Source organism: Elaeis guineensis, chromosome 14 (genome assembly GCF_000442705.2).
Source record: "Elaeis guineensis isolate ETL-2024a chromosome 14, EG11, whole genome shotgun sequence".
Taxonomy (NCBI): Eukaryota; Viridiplantae; Streptophyta; class Magnoliopsida; order Arecales; family Arecaceae; genus Elaeis; species Elaeis guineensis.
In genome coordinates, this window is record NC_026006.2 from 64,253,854 (window position 1) to 64,280,391 (window position 26,538).

The 26,538-nt window shown below is 37.6% G+C and overlaps 2 protein-coding genes and 1 long non-coding RNA gene across 8 annotated transcripts; 1 reads left to right on the forward strand and 2 right to left on the reverse strand.

Annotated features, from left to right (window-relative positions):
* Window positions 1-841: 841 nt before the first annotated feature.
* On the reverse strand, window positions 842-11,033 carry LOC105057147 (transcription initiation factor TFIID subunit 15b). 5 transcript variants are annotated; one of them, XR_003802476.2, is made up of 9 exons: window positions 10,763-11,031; window positions 7,060-7,507; window positions 6,836-6,956; window positions 5,880-6,750; window positions 4,590-4,740; window positions 4,422-4,503; window positions 2,515-2,725; window positions 2,362-2,420; window positions 842-1,461 (listed from the first exon to the last, which is right to left on the reverse strand). XR_003802476.2 is itself a non-coding variant. In XM_010939630.4 (7 exons), exons 2-7 carry the CDS (start codon window positions 7,175-7,177, stop codon window positions 2,605-2,607), a joined length of 1,464 nt encoding a protein of 487 aa, XP_010937932.1. In that variant the 5' UTR covers window positions 7,178-7,507; window positions 10,763-11,033; the 3' UTR covers window positions 842-2,604. The 5 variants fall into 5 exon arrangements, 2 of the variants coding, with proteins under 2 accessions (XP_010937932.1, XP_010937933.1); XR_833941.4 differs by having other exon boundaries at window positions 842-2,420; XR_012136685.1 differs by having other exon boundaries at window positions 842-2,420; window positions 2,515-2,722; window positions 10,763-11,029.
* Window positions 11,034-14,366: 3,333 nt separating this feature from the next.
* On the reverse strand, window positions 14,367-15,134 carry LOC105057146 (uncharacterized). Its single transcript, XR_012136686.1, has 2 exons — window positions 14,764-15,134; window positions 14,367-14,569 (listed from the first exon to the last, which is right to left on the reverse strand). It is a non-coding gene; the product is annotated as an uncharacterized lncRNA (long non-coding RNA).
* Window positions 15,135-19,685: 4,551 nt separating this feature from the next.
* On the forward strand, window positions 19,686-25,818 carry LOC105057145 (gamma-interferon-responsive lysosomal thiol protein). Of its 2 annotated transcripts, XM_010939627.4 has the most exons (5): window positions 19,699-20,115; window positions 21,016-21,081; window positions 21,670-21,810; window positions 23,446-23,538; window positions 25,329-25,818. In XM_010939627.4, exons 1-5 carry the CDS (start codon window positions 19,870-19,872, stop codon window positions 25,545-25,547), a joined length of 765 nt encoding a protein of 254 aa, XP_010937929.1. In that variant the 5' UTR covers window positions 19,699-19,869; the 3' UTR covers window positions 25,548-25,818. The 2 variants fall into 2 exon arrangements, with proteins under 2 accessions (XP_010937930.1, XP_010937929.1); XM_010939628.4 differs by lacking the exon at window positions 23,446-23,538 and having other exon boundaries at window positions 19,686-20,115.
* The last annotated feature ends 720 nt before the right edge of the window (window positions 25,819-26,538 follow it).

Consider the following 26,538-nt stretch of genomic DNA (forward strand, 5'->3'; position numbering starts at 1 on the left):
ATGCTATTAGTTTTTTAAAAAATATATTATTTTTAAAAATAAAATAAAATATTTTTATTTTTACTATTTTAAGAAATAAAAAATTCATACACCGCCATCAATTTCACACCACCACCATTTTCATTGGAATCACCATCACCGTACCATCATTATCATTATTCCCACTGGCACCACCATTTTCTCCTCCATCACAATCGATAGACACCACCATAATTACAACCTTACCGCCGCCACCAATCACCAGCGCTACAACACCACCATTAAGATTGCTACAACCGCTTTTGCTGCTTGCTGCTTTACCATCACTACGATCACTGCCACCACCATCTTTTTTGTTTTTTTTTTTTTTTTTAGGTAAAATACCACCATCGTCTTGTTGATGCCCATACCAGGCCACCATCACTGTAATCGACGTCACCACATTTTTGCCACCACCGCACCAACACCCTGGCACCCACATTACCATTGTTGCCACCACAGAAAGCAATATATAGGCTAATTGCTACCCGACCACACTTTCTGTAGAAGATCTGTAATTTTTTTGCTTGTACTTTAATTTAAAAATAAAGGTAAAAAAGCCGTGGTTCGACGATACTTGAAAATTCTTGATTTTATTTTATTGTTGCTGCTTTGAGTTTCTTCCGTTCTACTCTTTGAATCTTTTTTATTCAAGCCACCAACGAAATAAAACTTTGGCTGGAAATTGGTAGTGATAGACTAGAAATCACAAGCAGGAATCTGAACAGCACCAATGCATGGCATGTTGACTCCGCTGGGAAGGACAAGCATTCGCCAATCTTAGCTCACAACGAGGATCCATGAGGAAACCTAAACAGACATATTAAAAGAACACTAAAATAATGTTAATGTTTCCATAAAAAATACTAGGTCAACAACTACATAATCACATTTCCAAGTGAAGAACCAAAATCCTTGAATGACGTTTCCTTTAGATTGGCCAGCCGTCTTGAAACTGCCGCACCACGGTCCGGAATTTGATCAGAAGGCACATCAATTTACATTGCTTGCTTTGATCATCCTCAAACACTCGCACGTCCCGCATCACCGTCCGGCTCAACTATGAGCTAGAAGCGCAACGGCATAACCTCCTCCAACGCAACGCCCGGTTGGCCCGAATCATTCTTTTGTTCATTTAATTTTACAAGTCAAGCAATAGCTTGGTCCCATGACGGATCCGCGACCATGGAAACGAGCATGCCATGCCACCAAAAAAAACCAAAAAACTACCATGCAATATCTGATCACCGTTATTAGAAGACGGAAGGTTTCACCGACGGCAGCACATTCATGTAGAGCTGGTCTTTTTTTTTTTTTAGATATCCATCTCATAACAGCCATCAGCCCCTGCACGACACTTTACAATGCAAATTGCGCACCGTAAAGAATCCGCATCCTTGAAACTTTTAAAGATCTGAGCGTGTTGGCAACGCAGGGGAATGACTGACTCAACAAAAATCATCCAAACAGAAAATTGATGATAATGAATAATGATCTTGTCCAGAAACGAGAAAAATCTCATAAAGCGCTAACCCTCAACAAGCCATTCCAGAGGAAAATAATCATGCACGGAGAAACGGGAAGCCCTGGATTCACTTAAGGATCTGTGAATAAAGACGTGTGGGGACCAACTAGAACGTTAACCTGCAGTCCAAGGATTCTTGGATATCAAGAGATTCGACATCAAAATGGACCATAATCCAAGCTTAACTACCACACCAGCAAGCTCCCAAAAGTACCATTAGAATGGAATTTTTAATTCTGGGTACCCCAGGAGGGCCTCTTTGGATAATTCCACCCAGGCTGCGGGATGCTGCGTTAATACAAACCAACCCCAAATGGACTACCCAATCCAGGTATATCCAGAAGGAAATTAAGCTGGATAACCTAAACAGGCCCTGGATTTGATAGCAACAGTAAACCTACTTCAGCTGTCTGCTAGATATGCTATATCTATGGTATTGGATTTCTACCCATGCGATGCATGTGTAATGAGATGAGTTGCTTGGGGGTTGCCCACACCGGGTGGACTGGAGAACCGCCTCACCAATTACAACTTCCGTCTCCAAATCCCTAGATGAACCCAAGGCTTCAAGTGCCAAACCATACATCGGATGGCAACTTAAGCTGCCTCTGAAAGAAACTGAATGCACACGAGGGAAGGCAAACTAGTTCCCAGCATAAACACAGTCAGACATGGTTGAAGACCGGATGAAGGCACTACAAGAACTAACCAATCTACCATGGGCTTCATGCAAATCAGTTAATGCAAATGTAAAGAACAAAAATTAATTCATGCTATGAGAGACCATCAGTGGCAAGTTTTAAAAAAAGGGCACTCACCTGAAAATATCAAACCTACCAGCAATTTGGAGAATACATCCACCTGCCTCTAGAAAACACTGACAACAATTTAAATCAATTTTAGGTTCAAGAAACTAATGCCCATCCAACTTTTTCAAAGAGAGAAGTCCTAAGGAAATAGGCTCAACCTACCTTAGAGTCCTCTTTGAGTACAAGTCTGGTGAATAGGAATAGAAAGGGTTTCTCTCAGATCACATTCCTAGTATATATAATTGCCCTTCTTCAGTAAGGACGCGATCGCTGACCACCATGATAGTGCCTATCAGGCCCCAGTCCACCACCATCACGGAAATTATCCCTGCGCCTATCGCCACCACCATATGCACCACCTCTGCCACCTCTGCTGCAAAATACCACAGTTAGACAGAGCAAAGCAATCTAAACAAGCAATCAGCTGTCTTAAAGTAGTTTTCAACCATGCTGCTGTGTAAGAGACAAAAAAAACTAATCCCAAGTCCAAAATCAGAGATAGGAGATAGATATCTTAACAAGCCTATGTAGCATTCTTCTCCTGAGACAACATTGTTCAAGAACTCAAGAAGGGGGAAGAGACATAATTTGAATCTTCACACAGAAAACAAAAGCTGCATATCATATTCATAAGCAAATTATCATATGAGGTGATTACCTGATCTCATCCCAAGTTTCTCTCAGTTCTAAAATTTTGATTTTACATAAACCTTGAAGACCATCAATCAATGAGATCCATTTGTTATTTCAAGCTGTACTCACCTCCATGATGACTCAAAACAATGTCCGGCAGGTCCTTCATTCTCTAATAATCATGTACCCAGGACATATGATCACCAGTAAACGTACAGAGTCCAGATCAATGTGAGATATTTGTTACAACATAGAAAAAATCCCAGAACCCTGAACAGATCCCAAAAGCAACTTTCTCCAGATCTATGAAGGTGGATATGTGGATAAACTAGGCGGAAGATAGGCTCAGAAATAAGTGTATTCTAAAAGATCTGTAGGAGATGGATCAATTATAGATGAAGTGATGAATAATTGATCGAGATGTATATGGTAACAGACAACAAAGACGGGAGGAACCAATAAGGAGATGCAGAATAATTTTTGTCCAAAGATTTCGGAAGAGGAGAAAAACTGTTAACATGGATGGAAGTTGCAAGAAAGAACATGGCAAAGTTTGCAAGATTACTGTAGGTAATCCAGAATAACAAAGGTTGACCAATGATTGTTCAAAAAATGAGTTTCGTATAGTTGAAAGATGTCTTTATTCCAGAAAGAAGAGGTTGTGCATACAAGGAGGATAAAAGGAGCCCCTTTTTTTCCAATTATCTTTTTGTCTTTTTGGATTGGTGCACAAAACAAAAAGGCTTTGCTCTGTATTATTTACTCCTAAATACAAAATTATGGCAGTCCTTTTAGTCCAAAAATATGGCGGTCCTTTTAGTCCACATGGCTGATAACTGTATGGATAAAACAGGCTAATAGGTAACCTAGTAGACAAAGTTAAACCCAACAACATGCAATCAAGTGTATCCACACCATGGATAGCTGCAGTGGGACTCTTACAAACAAAATTACTAACAGGTGACCTTGTAACAACTAGATTTAAATTAAAATAAATACTATGAATTAGTAACTTAGAAAACCAGCACACGAGTTGAAATTCTAAAAAGCTATGATTTATCACACAGATTTATAATCTATTAAGTATATTAATGATCCTCCAGAAAGATAGTAGGATAATCGTTTTTGTCATCATAATACATGAAATCTAGTGAATGCATCTTCACAGATATACATTGCCAGAGCACTATACCAGATGAAAGCTTGCTTTCAAATGTCTGGGAAACCATTTCACTTCCAGAAACAATGACTGTGTATCTGTTCCTATCATTCAACCTATGTTATATTAATAAAGACTTGGTGTACATACATAGAAAAAACATGCATATATATACATAAATACACACATATGAGATGAATGAGGGGTACAAATAAAGCGCCATTGATGAACAACACATGGAATCAAATCACATAATCAATAGGGAGAGAGGAGATACCCATGACCATATGTTGGTGCAGCTCTAGGTGCAGACTTCTCAGCCATTGCAACATTGATCTTGTAGCCCCTCATATCGTAGTCTGTAACAAAAATCAGCAGTATGTATCAAAATAGCATTTTATAAGGAGGATCACTGAATATCAGGAGATTATCTACTGAAACTGACTGTTAAAAAATCCCCCAGCAGAATGCGCTGCTGAGGGATCTTCATAAGAAAGAACAGCATCTCCTTTGTTATTTCCAGAGTCATCAGTATAAATTTTTATATTCCAAGGCCACTGATCCTTGTAACCCCGTTTTTGCTTAATCCGTCCAACCTAGGAAAAGAGAAAGTATTAGTGCATTCAAAAAATTCTAATGCTATCTGAAATAAAATTTTATTACCGGTGCAGTAAACGACTTGAGAAACAAAAAGTAGATTCTTGAAGTGCCTGGACCCCCCTTCTCTCCACAAACCTCTCCCTGTGTGTGTGTGTGTGCGCGCGCGCACGTGCGTGCCTGCATGCATCCCTGTCTGGCTGCCTAACTCATCTTTAATGTGCCACCTATACCTATCTATGCTCCATACCAGTATCATACTTGTATCTGTATGTATACCTACACATGTAGACAATTGCTGTATTGGGGAAAAAGGACTTTGATGGCCAAATCCCTATGTTAATACACAACACCATTTTAGTCCCCTTTATAACGGCAACAAATAATACCACCAACCCAAAAAATAAGCCAATAATTTCAATCTAACTCCAAGTGTATTTCCACATATCATCAAATACCATACAGTACTTGGTCTTCTTTGAAATGTGCTTATTCCCTTCACCAGAAAACTTCAAAAAAAATCTACCAAAGATATTTTTGTGATCATAAATCAAAAGATTTCATAATAATCATCAAAAGAAAATGATGGTGACAAAAACAACCGAAACAACCGAATAAAAAGGGTCAAGATATGGAGATGCAGAGAAAGACCAGTGAACATATATTTCTCATTTGGACTGAAACCATGCTAAGTTATGTAATCCAGATAATACCAGACCAACATGATCAATAAGCCTTCTAGAAAGGTTAATTGAGGAATTAATCCCTTACTTTCTGACAACTTTCAAATATGAAATGTAACCTCGAGGTTTTCCGGATGTCAGTTCATTAGAAGGGCAAAAGGGGAAAAATTATTATATTTGATAAAATAATCATTGTCTAACAATATTTGCATGCTAACCCTATCGTTTACATCACTAAATATCCCAGAATGTTAGAATAAAATTAAAGATCAGCAGATAATTAAGATGATAGCAACCATATACAAATTATCGCTTAACTCCACCGCTATCACAATTTAATCATTAGGCAGCAAGTAATTGAACAATTCATGTTGATTTTGTACCATATAAACCTCTAAACAAACAATGATAGTCAGAACATACATATAAATATAAATAGGATATGGATAACATACCTGCCCAATGCCACCAAAAAGCTCCCTCAGTTCCTCAGTAGTCACATCTGGTGGCAAATTTGAGATGTAAATTCTTGAATTATCACACGACTCACCACAATTTGCATCACATTGCTTAATCTTCACAGGGGACTCAACAGGAACAGCACCATACCCACCAGCCCTGTTATGTGGTGGAGCAGCAGCACCACCCTGACGGCCTGAGATCGGGCGACCAGCATATCCACCATCATAACTAACAGGTGGATCTCCATGACCCATGGGGGCATCACTACTGTAAGGATTCGATGGTGGGATACCATAGCTCGGGGGATAGGAACTAGACCCGCCAAAGTTATTAGGTGGTGGAACAGGGTCAGCACCATAAGCATTAACCCCACCATAAGAGTTGGGAGCAGGAGGGTAGTTCCCCACAGGACCCCCATAAGGGGCGGAGGCAGGGGCGGGTGGTGAAACCTGCGCATAACCAGCCTCCTCTTTATCTCGATTAGCAAAACCACCATCTTCCCTGCCAGAAAGATTACTATAACCTCCTCTTCCACCACTTCTACCATCACGAATCCCATCAAAACTCCGACCACCACTGTTATAACCACCGCCGCCGCCGCCAGTATTGAAATCAGCTCCACCTCGATTATAACCACCACTACCACCACCAGAATTGTAATCTCCACCACGTTGATTGTAACCACCACGACCTCCCGAACTATAATCACCACCACCCCGATTGTAACCACCACCACCCCCACCTCCACTAAAATTACCACCACCAGCTCCTCTATTTGAACCACCACCCACTCCGCCACCGCCAGGACATGGCGTACCACATCTATTGCATTCAACTCGTCTCGCAAAGTTCAGATTTCCACAACTGATTAAAAAAAATATCAATCTTGTCAAAACGAAGAAAGAAAACAAACCCTAAAGACGAAAAATCAATAGAGGAATAAACAAACCTAGAATTAGGGCAGACCCAATCCCCATCCCGCCCGCCTCCACGACCCCCACCTCGGCCGCCGCCGCGTCCTCCACGATCACCGCCTTGATACCCACCGCCACCATAGCCGCCGCCGCCGCCTGTATACAACAACCACATAGAACGCAAACTCACAACGAAACCTAACCCCAACAACAAAAACATGAGAGAGAAGGGAAAGAAAAAAGGGAGGAAGCCCAAAACCTCGATTTGGGGGGTTTCCTCCGTATCCACCCCCACCTCCCCTGCCGTAACCGCCGCCGCCGCCGCCAGGCAGAGGAGCAGAGCCGTCTGCTCCGCCGGAACCATACGCCCCCGACATTCCTTTAGGGTTCTGCCTCCTTTGCTTCGAAGAGAAGGATGGCTTAGGGCAATACGATCCGCGCCGCGAGGGATTAGAGCCCTATAAACGTTAGAAGGTTATAAGGGCGCTTGCTGGACGGTTGAGATGGAGACGTGTTAACACGTGGGCGGGCGTGATTTCCATTTCCTGGTTTCATCCTAGGAAAACGCCGAGAAACTCCGAGAGTCGACGCTCCGGATAAAGGATTAGGATGGTTAGCGTGGCAATTGGCACGTGAGGTATGTGACACCCTGTCCGGATGCAATCCGCAGGATCACCGCACAAGGCCACGAAATCGACGGCTGTGATCTACAAAACAACTTCAGATTGTTCCATTAGCATAACACAGGGAAAGAATGCATGCAATGTACGTTAAGAAGATAAATTAATATAAATAAAATTATAAAAAACTGCAAACTTTTCTTGAATTTTTAAATTGAAGACACAAAATAATGAATATTTGAAGTGAGACATCCTTCCATAAGAGAAATTATCTCAACCCGATTAAAATTTAATTGGACAGGAAAAGAAGTGATTTTTTTTTTTTTGAGGGATGAAAAGAAGTGAAAATTATAGGATGGTTGTGCAAGTAATTTGGGCCTTTCAGAGCATTAGTCTTCTTCTTTATATTATTCCTACAGTCATTGTAGTTAATAAAAGAGTTGAATGGTTTCAATTTGAGGTAAAAAAACATATTTGGATGCAAATGAATAAGTGGCTTATCAAGAATTGTGATGTTTCTTATGTTAATAAATTATATGATTATTGTTGTTTATATTCACTCATACTGGCTGAAGAAACTTGAAGAAAACCTATTGCGCTCTTCTTTTAATGAACTATAATGCAGTCGAGTTTAAGAGGAAACTTGAGTTTCTCACTTGTTATCAAGATGAAATATCCAGAAAGTACTCACCTATATAAAACAATATTAAAGCATGATGTGTTAAAAGTACGCAGACTACGTATTAATTTATATAAACCTTAATTTCAATCATAGTGTTGTTTATCATATTTGACAATGTTGCTTGGCATGAAGTGGCACATTTCAGAAAAGCTATAATAGAGGGAAACTTAAACTATAGCTAGATTCAGTTATGATCCTTCAGCATAAGTAATATATAGAAACCGTTTATTTCATGTTTTAAACTCTTGACTACTGCACCATCTGGTCTTCTGGCCACTCTTACTTTCCAAGTCATATCTTTGATTTAGTGTATGAGTAATATATATCATGTATAAGTTACACCCATTGACATTGTCATCATCAATCTTGATTGAGATGACTAAGGATATAAGATTTGTTTCACCTGACAAATATAAATCTGAAATGTTTGCACATCTATAAATGCAAGCTTATATAATCATGTCAGAATGGTCATGACCATATATCATGCTTCAATTGCTAAAACATGTTGGGCCTTATTGTGCACTCATGAAGGGGAGAGGGCACCAAAGTGCAACATGCTTGTACAAGTTCATAAATTAGATACACAATGGCACTTGGATAAAGGAACACTTCATCTGTTTGAAATGCTTCTGGATCAACTATCTTCCCCCATTAATCAATCCTACCATGCATCTGAACTAAAAAGAAAGGCATTGGATTGACTTGATTCTTTTGAGTTGAAAAACATATTTGAATTGAAGATCAGGATGCAGCTCTAACTTCAAAAGGAAAAAAAGAAAAAAAAAAAAAAGCTTGCTCTTGTTTTTCGTTTAAATTAAATAAAGCCATTTAAAAAAACTCAGATCGGTTAAAAAATCACATATTGATGCATTCCTCATCGAATCCAAGGTAGTATATTCAAACTTAACTATCTTTTACATGATTTAAAGGGATTAATGCATCATGCTAACCATGGCTAATGCATAGGATTCTAAATATGAAAGGTATCATCACCAGAATACTGAATCAAATTTTAATGTTTATAGGCTTAAGGATGCTTTGCTAGAACTATAGAACCATATTAATCATTGCATTATAATTATCTATCATTTTTCTAAGAAGTGCTCATACATTAAATTTTGCTTTAAACTACACACAGTTGTGTTAATTCAGTTTTGTCATAAATACATAAGACTATCCCCCACAAGCTCCAGAAAACATATCGACTTATAATATTTATATGTTTAGAAAAGATCTAATGAATCTATAGACCAACGTCAATTGTTTTCGGTGTGATTATGGACATCCATCCATGGACCATATGCATCATGGATGCATGCGTACATATATACATATATTGGTCCATATGTACATACATGCATTGGTATGTTAACATAGCATGTAGCACACAGTCCTTTATGTCAAAACTGCCATCATTGAGCTTACTTTAACTGGTATATTCTTAGCATGCTTTTAGCATATCCTTTAACAACGATATTCCATTGCATGTCAATGCTTCGCATAATACACTGTATTATGTCAATCCCTACCTGGCATGAACAAAATGTGTTGATACTTTACTAAAAAGAAACCGAAAGACTGATCAACATCGACCTCAACAAAAATCTTGACTTGCACATTGCTCTACTTTATTACCTTGGCATGTAATATCCAACCCATATATAGCAATACCTCACTTAAACAATCTCCTTGAACTGAGTATATTTCTAAAGCATGGCTTTCGACACTTCCCCTATGGTATATCTTCTCTAGATTATAAGTTCATCTAAAGTATATCGATATTTCTTTCTAATGCTTTATGATAAATCTTAGCAAATCATCATCAACTTGCTTTGTGCTTGGTATATCACAGCTTGTTTGTCTTGCCAACACTTGTATTGCAGCTAGCTTGTCCAAACTACTAACATTGTAATCATTTATTCTAATGAAAAACCTTCACCATGACACAACTATTCAGCCTAAAATACAAACTCTTGCTTTTGGAGAATTCATTTGACAGAAGATCTCCACATTATATCAAGTTTCATGAGATGTATCTCAGATGTCGATGGTAAAAGCATTTCCACATTCTAGTGAGAAATTAAACCAACTCAACAAGTTCTCCATATACATCTCAAATTCGGCACCAGAAACGTCTCTCTGCTGCATCATGTCTCCATAAATTATGAAGAGGAATGAGCACAACACCCTATAAAACAAAAACAGAGGAAAAAAAAAGATAGGTTTGAAGCCTAAAATATACAAGTCCTTGCTTTCTTACCCCAGCCCACGAAAAATTTAACCAGTTGATATTGGACCAATTAGTTCCTCTCGCCTTCTAGCATTGCTAGTACAATCATGTGTCAACCAACCAAGCGATCCACATTTCCCATCTCAAAATAGATAAACGTAAAACGCAGTGGAAATTATAACCCAACAATCACATACCATAGTGAGGGGAAAAAAGCTAAAATAATGATACTAAAAGCCAAAATCCAACAACAGAAGAACGAGAATGGAACAGACAATCAACAAAACACAATACCAAAAGCCAAAGCAAAGAGACATTAGATATCTAAAAACCTCCATACTCTTTAAAACCCCAACAAAACCCCAAACAGAGACGAAACATTCTTAAAAAATTAGCGGAACAAGAATACTGCATAGAGAAACGTTACCCGAACAACTCCTCCACCGCCGGCGGTGGACTTGTTGGACGAGCTCAGGGCGAGACGCATCTCGCGAGGGACGCCTACCGCCACTCTGGCGCCGGACCCGGAGATGTTTGCGAGGAAGTTGGAGTCGGCGCCGGAGAGCTTCACCCGGTGACATTGTGGGACTGGAGGAGCCCCGGCACCACCGTCGATGGGGGAGCGGGTGGGAGAAGTGGTCCTCCGGTTCACCCCCAGCGCCATGGCCATCGCCCCCCAGCTCAGGAGCAGCGGGACGAGGCGTGATCAGATCGCATTCCTTGCCCCTTCTCGTCTCGCGGTCGCTTTCTACCTTTATGCGCGGTCGACAAGGGCTCCGTGCCTTTTTATTTTTTGTGGGTTTTATGCCCGCCCTTTTTTATTTTATTTTATTTTTTGGTACTTCTCTTTTCTGCTGCACGTACGGCATTACGCTTGGGCTGTCGAAGCGCTGAAACGAAACTGAGTACCGGCACGAGACAAATAGGTTGGATCAGTTGTATTGTTCTTCATCCTGCTTTGCCAAGCAATAGATTTATTTTTTCAGGTATTTTTTGTGCTTCTTCCAAGAAAATACAAAATAGCAAGTTATATATTTTCGGTTATTTCTTACTCAATTGAAATAAGTAGTTATATGTTCCTATGTCTGAGTTTTGTATAGTGTTTGAGTTTGTTGTCTTTTATCCTCTCTTCGTATAAGGACTCTTTTTCTTTGATATAGCCTCTGTTTCTTTACTTACCCCGTCCTAATAATAATAACAATAAGGTTGGATCAGGTTGTGCAAGGTGATCGTACTCGTAGCATGGGAATATAGTTGATCAAATATTGGGCTAGGCCAATATCGGACCAAGCTATGCAGTGCAAACCAAGGTAGATGTGTGTCTGCATCTCTCTGTTTTTGTCCACATCCGGTTCAATTTTGAAAGGCCAATACCAAACTCCATGTTGATATATTCATTAAATATAGTATATTTTTTTATTATTATAATATATAATTAGTTAATATAATTAATCTAAAAGATATATACAATGATCTTTTTTTTATCTATAAGGTTGCATTTGGTAGCTAGCAATCTATACAGATTGCTGGCAATTTAATATAGTAATCTGAATTATTGTATTTCATACATTTTTTGGGTGGTAATCCAAATTACTTCATGGAAGATAATGTGAATTGTTTTGGAGAAGAATGGCTACTCAGATTATCATTTCTTTGGTAATATTGTAATAAAAATTTTGAACAAAATTATCTCTCAAAAAAATCATACAAAATCCATTGTCTAACTCTCCTCTATCCCCCCACTCCCCTCTACGTGTGCCTTCGACCTACAGCTCCTCCATTCTGATCCCCCACTATTTGTCCGTGGCTCCTTCATGCCTGACCTCACCACCTCTATGGCTCTACATGCGCCCGCCCCCTCTCCACCCCTCCAGTGCTTCTTGTTTCCCACACTCCTAGGCTCACCAGTTCTCGATGCAATTACCATATCTATATTACCTCCGTTACTTTTTATCAAAAAAAAAAAAAGAGCACTAGGATAAAATTATTAGTAGTATTTTGAAAATTTAGTTTCATATTATATGTAATTTAATTATTATATAAAATATATTAATCAAAATTTTTAATAATTTTACTGTCACATTGCCTATATGTATCAAATACAATAATCAATATTATTGATAATTTAATGATGACAGTCTATCCTAAAAGCAATTTATATTATCTTCCGAGATTGTCAGATAATGCACCAAACGTAATCTAAAGATGTATAATCAAGTTAATCTTTGATCATGAAATGAACGAAAAAAATAATTTTTTTTTTCCTTCATGCATTATAACTATTTTTGCAATTAGTCCTTGACCTCCCCTAATTCTTGATTGATCATTGAAAAAATATTGATGCTATTAAACCCTTAAACATTCTTTTTTATGACCCATTAGAACCATGAATCATTTAAAATTGCAAACTATTGTTATATTCAAAATAAATAATAACTGTAATATGAAATTGATTTATTTAAAATCATGCCGAATGCCAGGACTCCTATGTTTATATTTTAATATGCATAAAATACCGCAGGTGAATTATTTGCCAGACTAATTCTTACCTTCATTTACGACAAAGTATAATCGATCGATATAACCCCCATCAAGAATATTATTTTCAGAATATAGGTGTAGCCCTTCAATTGATTAAACTAAAATTATATGGGGTAGTCATGTCCTCGAGTTAAGGGACTATTTCTGTATCTTTTATACGAAATAGACATCTTCAACTCCAATTATGGTTTTCTAGGGATGTCTTGTGTTGTCGATTACTAATAAATACATCTACTATGCTAATACAAAATCAACTATTTCAATAACCATGAGAAAGTATCCAATCTAATATATTACTAGAAATATAAGTGTGATACCTATCTAAATTTTATGCATCTAAAACAATCAAATTTCTCTATGGAATACACACAATCATTTATTTGATTCATCTAAAGTGACGAAAAAAAGAAACGGTACACAAGATGACAAAAGAATATGCATCACATTTATTGGATGAGAATTTCTATTTTTCCCCTTTTAATGTATTTCATCAGTAAAATTGCCGATGGTTGATATAGTATGATCCTTACTATTTCCAACTTTGGTTATAGGGGTGGGTTTAAGCCCGAAGCAAGCGCTTGGTTAAACCGTAGGCCTAAGCCTGGCCCGGTCCACACTGGGCCAGGTGTCAAGTCCTTGCCCGGGAGTGCTATCATCGAGCCCAACCCGACTCAATGTGCTTTTCATCCATATCAGGCCTGGAATGGGCCTCATTCTTGCATTAAACTTTAGCCCGTGGCACCCAGAAACCGACCGGCCGAAAACCTGGGCTGAGTGTAGTTGGGTCTTCGGGCCATTTGGGCCGGCCCGCCCTAGACAACCCCACTTGATTATGCCAATGCTATTATATATGCATCTTTTCTGAACTTTATAATAAAGTCATTTCTGGCTATATACAACTCAGGATGCTGATTCAAATGATCTGATTAATGGATTTCATGTGGGATTTTCTATGCCTAGAGGAAGGGGACCAATTATTTCTATTTTAATGTCAGGCTGAATATTGCGAAGTTTTTAATTTGAACTCATGGAGCAGATCCAAGTTGTATCTGTTGGTAGGATCTGGGCAGAAATGGGATGCATGAAATTCTAGGAGAAATGGAGAGTTTAAGTGGCACAAAATGACAATTTAATTTAACAACGCTTCTTTTAGAGTCAAATTTTCATGCTAGTATGTGGTTAAATCTTTCCAACTCTTTTACACATAGGAAAGTACAAGTTTATATGTTCATCACAAGCTGGAGTGGTTTGATCTGATATGGAATGAACTTATAATTTAATAATCGATTCGATTTTATGATTTTAAGCCGATAACCCCAGCCTATTCCCATTTTGGTCAGGATAGATCTACTGGTTATTTTATTTCAAGGATGTTGAACTAAGAAATAGATCCGAACGCTAAAAAAAAAAAAAGTCCTCTGAGCAGCTGCCCGAACGGGATTCATAGACGTTTTCTGATATAGTAGATGCTATCAGTATCACACATACCGTTATACTCAATTCAATGGAATTATTTGATGAGATCCATAATTTTGTACGTGAGTTCCAGAACATCAACCACGAAAAACCAAGAAAACAAACAGACTCTTATAAGATACAGAATTATGTTCACAAATGATATTGGCAGAGCCATCTTAGTCCTCTATGATGGAAATGAGCAGGGAAACCTCCTCAGCTGCAAGGGTTGGCTCATCTGGTCACACAGAAGAGACTCCTATCAGTGGGCATCTTATAAATCAAATAAATTAGTAGATGAACCCAAGGATAGATGAAACATGAAACGAAGGCAAAACTAATAAGACTAATAATAAGGACTGGGAAGTTAATTAAATGATCATCATATATTAATTATCATAAGACTATGGAAGGAGCGGTTGAAAGAGAAACCTGGATTTGAGATAGGTAAGTCAGTGACGAGTTGATCCTCCTCAGTTTCTCTTGGAGATATGTCTGGAATGGCGCCTATCGAGCCCGAAGTAAGATGATCTGTTAGCCCCCCACCATTGGAGGGTTCTTCTTTCTTGTTATCATCTTCTTCAGCCTCTCCAACTTCTTCTGCTTTCTTATCCGGCTTCTCTTCATCATCCTTTTCTTGCTCTCCAAAAGCTTGTTCCCCTGCCTTCAGCATTGAAAGGGAGACCAATCCTTCGCTATCAACCATGCTATCCTCCATCCTCTTCCCGTCTCTTTCTACAGGACACGTACTTATCAAACCAGCAAAATGACAAAGAATGAGATGAACAAATGTCCTCGTAATGAGCAATTTATATGTTTCTGGGAACCATGTAAGTTATACACGTATTCCCTTGCTTTTTCCGTTCCATGTTTTCAAGCCTGTCGCCTCTCAGGCTGCCACCCGTAGTCTCCTCGGCATAAAAGGCTGGGCTTTATTGGTCCACGAAGAGAAGACAAGAAGCAAAATGCGGTTCACACCATTTGATGTACCGCCACATATCTCAGTTTAATAAATGGCTAAAACTTCGCATTAGATTTTTTTTTTAACGGAAAAGCACATGGTAGACACGTGATTGCTGAAACTGGATGCCAAGGTCGGCAAACGATCTGGGCCTATCCAAAGCTTGCCGGCCCGGGCCCATCAGTTATAAGCATATTGAGGAATTCTTTGTGCACCGTGGGCAGCATAGACAATCCAACATGAAGTATACTGATTGATTTTTTTATTTAAAAATTTTATATAATAAAAATATTTTATTTTTTGAAAAAAAATATGATATTTTCAGCCATAATATGACTCAAGATGTCATAATATGACCTAAGATATCATAATATAAAAGAAATATTTTTGTCCAATCACTTTCCCACGTGCATTTAATGCTTGCAGGTTAATTTTTTCATTTGAAAATTTTTAATGACGAAAATACTCCTGTTCTTGAGAAAAATTATGGCATCCTGTGCATATTATGGTATCCTGTGTTATGTTATGACTTTCACGTAGGATGTCATAATATGGACATAGAATATTATAAATTTTTAAAGAATATAGGTATTTTTGTCATACAAAATTTTTAAACGAAAAAATCGATCTACAGACATTAAATATGCGTTAAAAAATAATAATTATGTAAACTAATCGGATAAGACGGTGCACTCCACATCGGATATGATGTACAAAGAATTTTGCTAAGTATGTTTGGTTTGTAAAAAGTGGATCGAGAGAAGCCCACGTCCCCTGGGCGACCTCCTATGAACTATGTTTCCTATTTAAGGCTTGCTTAGAAAATCCAACGGCATTTAGTTGGATTTTTTATAAGATTATGAATTAAACAATCTATTTAAGTAAAGCCTATATCAGTCCAATCCTACTTCAATCCAAATCTTATGTAAAAAAATAGAGATCTCCATGGTTTTTTTTTTTAAAATCCTACAGCCCAATAGGCCGACAGATGGGATCTAAGCCAAAACTAGGACGGATCGAAAATGGACTGAGTAGGCTAGTCCCGATTCTAACAGAAAATTCACTACAATTACTTTATATTAGGAATTTATAAATGTTTACAATATAAGCCGGCCAGATATCTAAATGAACTTCTGCCGGTCAAACTGGCTTTGGATGTCCGGTTACGGTTAATCAAACAGATCTTGTATCTAAAAGTTGTCAGTAAGATAATCTTTTGGATTGCGGCAAGCTGTCCTAATGATAATTACCTTGTGTGGAATTATATTTTTTTAATTAGAAAAGAAGTACTCATATTATCTTGTCATACGTACAAGGTGTATATAATCAGAGTCATTGGCTGTCAGTTTTCATTAAAAAAAATATGAGTCATTAGCGATCAGAGTCGACAAAAGCGGATATATAGCATACAACATGAGGGGAGTGGTAGTTATGTAATCTTGGTCTGATGCAGCCCACCATCCAAACGAATTTGTAATCTATAACATGTTAGGAGTTTGACAAGTCCGTTGGACACATTAGTGCTGTTAGATGAACAAACGGACACCGACACATACATCCAGCTCTGCTCTACGAAGTCATAATGCCATCGTCACTTTGTATTAGTCCATTAAAACATTGTACTGTGAGTTTACAAAGATGATATAGATTTTTTCCCATCAACTGAAATAGTGTCTTCCTATCTACTTCTGGGAGGTAACGCTGACTGCATGTTTACAATAAAAATTTCGTGACAAACTTTTTACAAAACCTGAGATTACAGATAAATTTTACTTGTTTCTAATAATTTGAAAAATATATGTCTACCCCTTTTTCCCTTTGAGATTTATTTTTATCCGACACTTTAACCCATAATCTAACAGAATGTCAATCAAACTGTTAACTTTAAATAGGATCCAAATACTATATTAGATAAAAATTTTAATAATTATCAAAAAAATTTTAAATGACATAACAATCATCCAACGATACATGCAAGTGCAAGCACACATGACTTCTTACCGAAGAGCAATTAAGATTTTTTATTTAAGATAAGTAATTTTAATGATGCCATTAATTTAATTATGCATAATTATTGATTTTATAAATTATTGGATGTAAAAATAATAATATCTTCTTAAAAGAATTTTGTAATTTATTCAACTTCTTAAAATAACTAACAAGGAGGCAAAATGATTTAATAAAATAATAATATAAATTCTTCTTTTTTAGTTCACCATTGTATAAAGAATGTATATAAATATTAATAATATTTAGCATTGATATTTAGATTGATATAATACTGAAAGTTTGTGTAGATTTTTTTCTTCTCTAGATAATAATGTAATATTTTTTTAACTTTATTATTATGAAAAATAATATTTATGAACATTAATAATATTTAGTATTGATGTTGATGATTGATATCGCATCGACATTTTGTTTTGGACCTCATCTTTGCTGTCCCCTAACTTGATTTTTTTTTTTTTTTGCACGAAAGAAAAAAATATATTACAAGGTGAAAATAAGTACAGGTACCAAAACAGAAGTGTAAACAGCGAAAAGGAAATTAACAACAACACAGAGAAAAGAAAACATCCCTGTTGAACCTCCATAAAGCAACATATAACTGACAGGATAAGAACTGCCATTCTTTGTATACCCTTGATGATATACCATATGCTGAAAGGAACTTGTACAGAGAGTAGCAGCCGATATTGAAGAAGCCGTTGAAGAAAAGGATGCAAAGCAAATATATCCTGTGAACTGAATATTAATAGCCTTGCCAAGCAGGTGAATTGAGTGATAAAGCAACAACTCCCATTGGAAACGAGACACCTTGGACAGAAATATTTGAATACGAAAGTAACATATATAGTGTTGGAATAATTTAACTGATGTTTTATTTTGATTGTACATCGATCTCATAAACATAATATGTCGATTAATAATCAGTTGATCGACCGACAGTCGATTATTTTCAGCCATCAATGGACAACTATGACAACTCAGTTAATATCCAACTGATGACCATCGACATATCAGTTGTCGATCAATGTTCATTCGGATCTCTACGACTACCGACATATAGTCAGATTATTTTCTCATTATCACATAATGGCGGAATGTGCGGAGTCCATATATCTAATTATTATAAACGGTTATCAATTACGTGTCATGATCATTAATGAGCATAAACAGCTCATTAACTCTATGATTATAGTCCGATAATTGAGATAATTGCTCTTTAGTGCCATAAAAAGCAGGATCACATACTCGACAGTTATATCTAAATCACCTATAAAAAAAAGGTAAATGAACAGCATTAATAAGACATTTCCGTACTGAGACTCTGCCACATTTAACATTCTTATCTGCTATTCACCACTCCTCGCTAACTTAAGTATCGGAGGATCTCCGTTGAACACCATTTTGATCAGTACAGATTTTATTTTGCAGATGTTCTTCATCGACGACAGATGCAACAGAAGATTGATCAGAACATATAGCAACTGTTCAGGTCAAATATGTATCCTGTAAACTCAAAACATATCCTGGAAACTAAGTAATCCGTAAGCTTGCTCCCAAACATAGTAACAGAGCATACCACAACAGAGACAAATAGCAATACCAAACACAATATATAGTACCATAACCAGTCATTTGAAGCAGCAGCTTCTCCCCTCTGCAAAAAATGTATGTAAATTATATACCAACTGCCACCCTTTGCTTAAGCAGGCATTTGAAAAAGATAACCGAAACTAAATTACTAAGTCCACGATGCTGATGACACAAACTGCTGCACTGGAGAAAATACAAGCACATAGCAGTGATAGTAAGGGCCAATACTAACACACAATAAGTCATGGAAGCAGCTACATAATATGCATTAAACAACGGCACCAATCATAACAAATCCCAGAGGCATCAGCATGCAAGATAACATATAAGACAAAAGGCAGAATGTCATCAACAGAACATTGGAAGGATTGAGATAAAGTCAATGTTACTAACCAATCAGCAGCTTGAATTATCCTCCCGATAAGCATTGTCCCCTAACTTATTGGTGACTGCGACTTGTATTGCAATTCAGCCAGCCGGCCGTGAGTCAGTTTTGATTGGGAGAACTAAGTGAAAAAAAGAGTAAATTAAAGGTTAGACATAGATTAATGGAAGAGTTCTAGGAACTCCTTTAAAATTATGTGCACAAGCTATGATTCTTTGGACCAGCATATAATTGGGTAGTGGGCGAGAATCTGAGCCTGGCTAATCACCAAAACTTCCTCCGGCCACGAAAGACGGAGTCCAGAAGGTATATTCCACTGCGGTATCTCCCCATTTTCGGGAGATTGGGTGTGTTTTCGGGTCCATCAAAATAATGTTTGAAACATTGCACTTCTAGCATCAGACTGCACCTCGTCTCCGCCCCGGACGTCAGATCAAAAAATAAAAAGAAAAAAATTTCGGGTCGCTGTTCCGAGCGCCAGCTGTCCGGGTGGAGGCGCAGGGCGCGATGATGACATGAAAGGGAGAAGAGCTCCAAGTCCGAAACCTCAATTCCGCATTAATCCGTAGGTCCCGAAAACCTCTCGATTCGCATGGCTTCCGGTCGCCTTCTTCTCGTCTTCTTCCTTATCTCCTCCTCTTGCTTCGCTTCCTCCCCTGTTTCGGCTCGGAAGGTGCCGCTGGCTCTGTACTACGAGACCCTGTGCCCTTACTGTTCCAATTTCATCGTCAACTACCTCGCCAAGATCTTCGAGAACGGGCTGATCGACATCATCGAACTCGATCTCATCCCCTATGGTAACGCCAGGATTGGATCCAATGATACCATCTCTTGCCAGGTTCTCCTCCTAGTCCTCTTTAATTAAGTTTTTGGAAACTTAATTCGGCTATAGAACTTGTGAATTGCTCTCTTCTTATTATTTTGGTCATTATATGGGATTTTCAGTGAGATAGGAGGTGGTCTGATTGGAGGGATGAATAAAAATTGATTTTTTCTCGATTGGATGACAGTGGTGTTCACAGGGATTTTAAATTAGTAGACCATGGATAGAGTGTTCGAGAACTAAGTGAGATAATACCAGGTATGTGCAGGGGTGATGCAAGCAAATGATTTTATGACAGACGAGAAGAGCAATAGAAATTTTATGATAGCAATCAACGTAAGAAATTGAAACAGGAAGAGAAACTTCATCCAGAAGACAAATTTACTATATGAGGGCTTTGCATGTAGCAAAGGTATATTTTGCTGGGTTTCATGTTAAACTAATCAAACATTTCTTCGTTAACTTTCTCTCCTTGCTTCATGGCCCTTGTTTAAATTAGTCATAAAAAATCATATGCAACATTTCTTTCCCAAGGATGCAGTCCTATTCAATATGTTCCAGTGGATTATTTGAGTAATTATTAACGCCCACTCAAGAATGAAGCAAAGATGATCGAGGGGAAATCAAATATTTAACCCAACAAACTGCCTTTCATTTCTTGTTATCATAATATGGCTGTTCACGTAAAACAGTAAAAGGGCCCCTCCTCAGTTCACAAAAGTTGAAGGGGAACTCGCTCTTTTGTTTTGTGTTCTGTATCATGATCTTTAAATTATTTTTTTTTACAACGTGATGTAAAAGATGCCCACCCTTCTTTCCCTCTTTTCATCCTAAAAGTATTCTCTTGCACTTAACTATTACACTGACATCCTTTTGCCTCCTGCAAAACAAACTAATTTGCATTGCATTTTGCAGCATGGTCCTAATGAGTGTGTGCTGAACACTGTAGAAGCCTGTGCCATCACTGCCTGGCCGGATGTGGTAATATCATTTTTCTATTGCTCGATATGATTGCTTTCTTGGACATCAATATATATCATGGCAATAGCTACTTAATTGAAACATGCTTGTCTAGAGTTCTGGAAGTTTTTATGTAGGTGGAGCACTATAGCCTATGCAGCATGTGACATGTAGTATTAACGCTCTTAATACCATGATAACATGACATTCTTTTATCTGCAGTTCATTTTATTTCTAGTAATACTGACAAAACAGGAAGTGATTAAAAAAAATTGCATGTAATTAGCTCGTGGGTTGTCGTCCTTGCAAAGAAAAATCCATATGAGAATTTTCGACTGTCATCAGTCCAGGAGGCATATATTTAACAGGCGTCTAGAAATTTTCTTTTACAAGGTATATGCAGCTGTTTATCGAGTGCTTATTAGCACATCTTTTATTGAATCTTTAATTTACTGTAGCTGCAAAAGGGCTATGACATGCATGGTGCAGGTTATCTTACATCACTTTTTGCCATTTCTATCTTTATTATGTAGCATAAGTGACTTGTAAGATTCATATTCTGTTAATTCCCTATATATGATGAATTGATTTCCTCAAAATCCCTTGCAGAGTGAGCATTTCAGTTTCATCTATTGTGTTGAGAGTTTGGTCATGGAGCATAAGTACCTTGAGTGGGAATCCTGCTTCTCAAAAACTGGGTTAGACTCAAATGCTGTTTTGGATTGCTATAAAAGTGGATATGGGAAAAAGGTAGCTTCCATGTTTTATTGATCTTCATTATATATGTTAAACTTGATTTACATCATTTTGTACCATAGATTTATAATGATGGCCACTTGTTGTTTTGGTGGGGAGGGGGGGGGGGGATTCACTTACTGATTATTTGTAGAATTTTTGCTTGATGCATCCCTTATCTTGTTGACTTTCTTGAGTTAATTCAGTGTAACAATTACTTTCATACATGATTCTGAATGCAATGAACATTTGCATGATCAATTCCTTATCTCTTCTCTCTCTCTATGGGGGCAGGGGAATCAATTCCAGGTCCTTGGTTTGACTATCATTTATTGATAAGTGCCAACCATATTTTGTTTTTGTGGTGTGTATTTCATATGCACTTGTGCTATTTTTATACAAAGGCAAGGGACTAAAAATTAAATGACCAAGATATCGAGGAATTGGGATTTAGACTTTTGGTCAGCAGGCCCTGATCATTAATTGTGGCAAAAGAAAGGACTGGAACTTAAGCTGCCCTGTTCTCCCCTCATATCTAGCTTTGAAATGAAAATTCCCAATCCACTGATCATATAGATTGCACATTATATAATGCTTCAGGCTATTGGTTCTCTGTAAAGTTTTGTGGTTCCACGTAGGATCTTTTTGTTCCAGTGCTGGACGGTACAACCTGACAGCACAACAAAGACATATGCACTCTGCTATTGTGTAATTAGGTCTACTACCAACATTGGGCGGATATTAAATGGAGTAGAGATTACATTTATGTTACCGCTGTCTTCTACAAGTAATTCAGAAGTATGTTTTTAGTTGCTGATCTTTCTTATAGATTTTATTCTGTGGCTGTTACCTTTTTCTTTTTTTTTTCTGTGCATTTTTAATCTTTTTCTCCAATCAAAAGCTTCATGCTAAAGCTTTTCTTTCATCCATGTTTGAGAGCTTTTCACTCTATACAACATAATTGGGTCATTCAATTTTTGATTTATTGTGTAATGATCAATTAATAATTCAACTTTTGGTGGTTGACCCTCGTTTACTTAGCTGACAATGTAATTATATTTTTCCCAACTGGGCTCAAACAACAAAGTTTGCCATTTTAATGATAATTCAATATGATTGTCCGTGTTTCTTTAATAATATACATACGGACAGTTGACAGTATAAGGCTTGTTAATCATGCATAAATACAGCCAAAAAGCCTCTAATCCTCCTCGTTTGATTCGGCTTGAATGTTGCCTACTTCTTTATTGGTTGAAACCTATTTTAAGTCATTTGGAATGAAAAATCTTTTAAATTCTACTCACAGTTTCAAATCAAAGACTTTCCCAACTCACTCCCTCCTGTTTCCTGACTTTCCAACTTGAACTTGAGACCCCTTACTAGTAGGTCCATATATGACTTAGTGTAGGTTGGGAAAGTATACTTCGCCACCCAGCAACTGGTTTTCCTCCACTAAATGATCATATTGTCACCAACCTGATCCTGTTCTATTCTAGCGTATTATCTTGAATGGTGTACACTTATAGCACAGCATGCTTTTTTTTAAGTTTCTAATGGCCCAGGAGTGGTTACTCGCATATCTGCATGTGTAGAAACATACAATAAGCTAAACCCTTGTTGCTTCTGACATGGTTGGAATTTTGTTTGCAGCTTGAATTACATTATGCAGCACAAACGGATTCCCTTCAACCCCCTCACACATATGTGCCTTGGGTGGTAGTGGATGGACAACCACTTTATGATGTTAGTTCATACTCTGACTATATGCACTTGATGCTTTAATATGTTTTAGAAATTTCGATGCTTGCTTCTTGTGGTGTTCAAGGGCATTTGCACACTGTTTTATATTTACAACTTACAGCCTATTTCATTATACTTCATGAATTTTAGATGTTGGAGAGGATGTGATCCACATGTCTTTTAGGGGAATAAAAAATCATGTTTGCAAAATTGGGCCCCATTTTTTTTTTCTGCAGAAATGGTACATCATGAAGTTCACTGGACCGTGATACCCCTGCCATCATGATTATTTAGTTTAGAAGAATATGCGGACACATGCATTTACTTGTATTATATGTGCCTTTATTGCCAAAGCATTCATCGACTAAGATTAATATCTGCATTCATTTGAAGATAGGAGCATCATGGTCAAGTAAAGTCCAAAATGGCTCCTTTGTAGGAAAAACAGACTTTTCTGCAAAATCCCTTCTTTTTTGGTGAGCAGAACAACAAAGATACAGGTTTTTCTGTTTATCTCCCTAGTGTATTGCAAATGAATAGGAATCTTATACTGTCATAAGACAAAAACCAGAGTCTTATTTCAAGTTGACATCAGAAATTTGGGCCAGTGATTCATTTTCAACACAGTTCAGTTCAAAGCCTAAATTATATTGAAACACAAAAGAGAAGGATCTAAAACCTGTCTGATCTTCCTGTTATATCATAGCCATGTGGCTGATCTATTTTTCAGTGGAAACAAGGAGGTCGTGTGGAGGCCGGTCTAATATGTATGACCTTGTGCTAAAAAATGAATGTGCTAAGCAGTCATCATCTCATCCTGATTCCATCCTGCCAAGTTAGATCATGGCGTTCTTTTCAAACCCCATGTTAATTTCCTCAACAGAATTGTGAAATCAGGTGCAAGTACAGAAACCTTACCAAATCGAACCTATCTCGCATGCCCAATCATGTATGAAGAATGCCCATTTACTACTGAAAGAGGTGAATCTATTTAAACAGCATTGTTTATTCTTTGGTACCATAACAATCTTGTAGACAGTCCACATAAATCTATTGGTGATACTGTTACTATGCATTCATTATAGAATAGTTCACAACTATTTTCTCAAATGCCTTTCAATTGTCCTTGATGCAAATACTCAATCAGTGCCAAGCATGAAACCATAATAAACCATAGTCATCCCACAAGCCCAATTCTTCAAGTAGCAATGCCTGCCTAGTAGCTACCAGAAAAGGGATATGATAGCAATGCTGTAGTCTTTGCTTTGTATCTTTATGGTAAGAACTTTTACCATCTGCACGGCTCCTTGGAGTGACACCACTAGCTTTTCATTGTCTTAGCATTTTTAACAAACTGGCATGCAGATTTTCAATGCTTCCTTCTCTTTGGGTAGAACTCACACTTTCTCAAAATAGACATGTTTGAGAGGTCAAACATACTAGAAAACAAAGTTCTTATTCTAAGTTTAATTTTTCTCTCAGCTACATGCACTTATTCTAAACTGAATATCAATACTATCATCCTCTAAGTGAAGAGGACTGGTTACCGATATTCTTTCCAACTAATTCTACCAATTCTTCAGATCTATGTTCTTCCTTTGAATTCTATCTTATCCAATGTGCTTATAAAGATCTGCAAGTAACCATACTGTTTCTCAAAATGATGTTTGATGTGAATCTTCATGGTGATAATCTAACATCTCGTAAGTCAAACAGGTTCTACTGTTACTTGAATATAATTGCACACCAGTATCGCGTGCCGACTAATAGACATCTTCTGCTCTTGATTGCAGGATTATCGGAACTTTGAAGCTTACATCTGCAAAGCTTATGATGGTAAGCTGCCAAAGTCTTGTGCAGGACTCTCTCTCAAGCTCAGCTCAGAGAGGAAAACAGACAATCAAGCGTGCTATGCTGATGAGAGGACCGATCCTTCCATAACCACAGAGAATGATGAAATGAAGATAGAAATGATAATTAAGACTTCCACTGTAACTTTCTACAAATCGTAATCATCTATCTTGTGAAAGAAGTTCTTAAGCTTATAGTAATTGGCCTACCATGCTCTGTCCTTCCATGGCAGTCTTGTCAATAGGATCTTATTTGCTGTTTCTTTATATATGAAAGATATATGACTGTGTAAATACAAACAAAGAGGTTCTTGGGGAAATAATAACTTGCATACCCCAAAAAGCATCGACTGCCTCATGTTGAATCAGATCTCAACCCCTGTTTGTAACTTTTAAGGAATCAATGGAGGTGCCATGTCAGTGCTTTGCATAAGTGCTTACGATTGCCACATAAGCATGTTGTTCAAAATAAAACTGATTGCCCACCTGATTTTTATTTTCTTTGAGATTCGTGCTATTTTTCCTGATCCATACCGATGGCTCTGATTGAAAAGCAGGTGAAAATGTATACTTAGTGAGCACTACCCATAGGGATGTTTTATCCTGTGGAGGCTGCCTTTGGATGATTCATACTTATGCCATAAATAAATCATGCGAGCTTTACTCCTGAAAGTGTCACTTGGACTGCTTGTGCACCCGATGTTGAGGACTATAATCACAACATGGTTCTCATCTTGGCGGATAGCTTAGGTGGGCTATCAGTTTTCAGCAGATCCATGTCGCTATATTAAATGAGCACTCTTTTTGCTTTTGCCCGTGTAAGATTTACTAGCATTCCATGCCCAAGAAACTAGTTTTTCAGATGTTCCCGTCCTAATCATGTACTCTTTGAGAATGTTTATGACAAAGTATGTATTTTTGCTTTAAGTCTAAGCAAAAACGTTTCTGTTGATCACTAGATTCCTGAAAATTATTTGCAAATTAATTGAAGGAAATGGAGAATGTTGGGGGTAGTATCGTCTTTATGCCGAAAACATGAAGAAGACTCAGTTAGGTTACATCGTATTCGATCGTTCCTTACTTCTGCAGTGTGCTTATCTTTGATCAAGTCGATCTTGACTTTGGTGGTAGGTATACTTCATACTCAATTCAT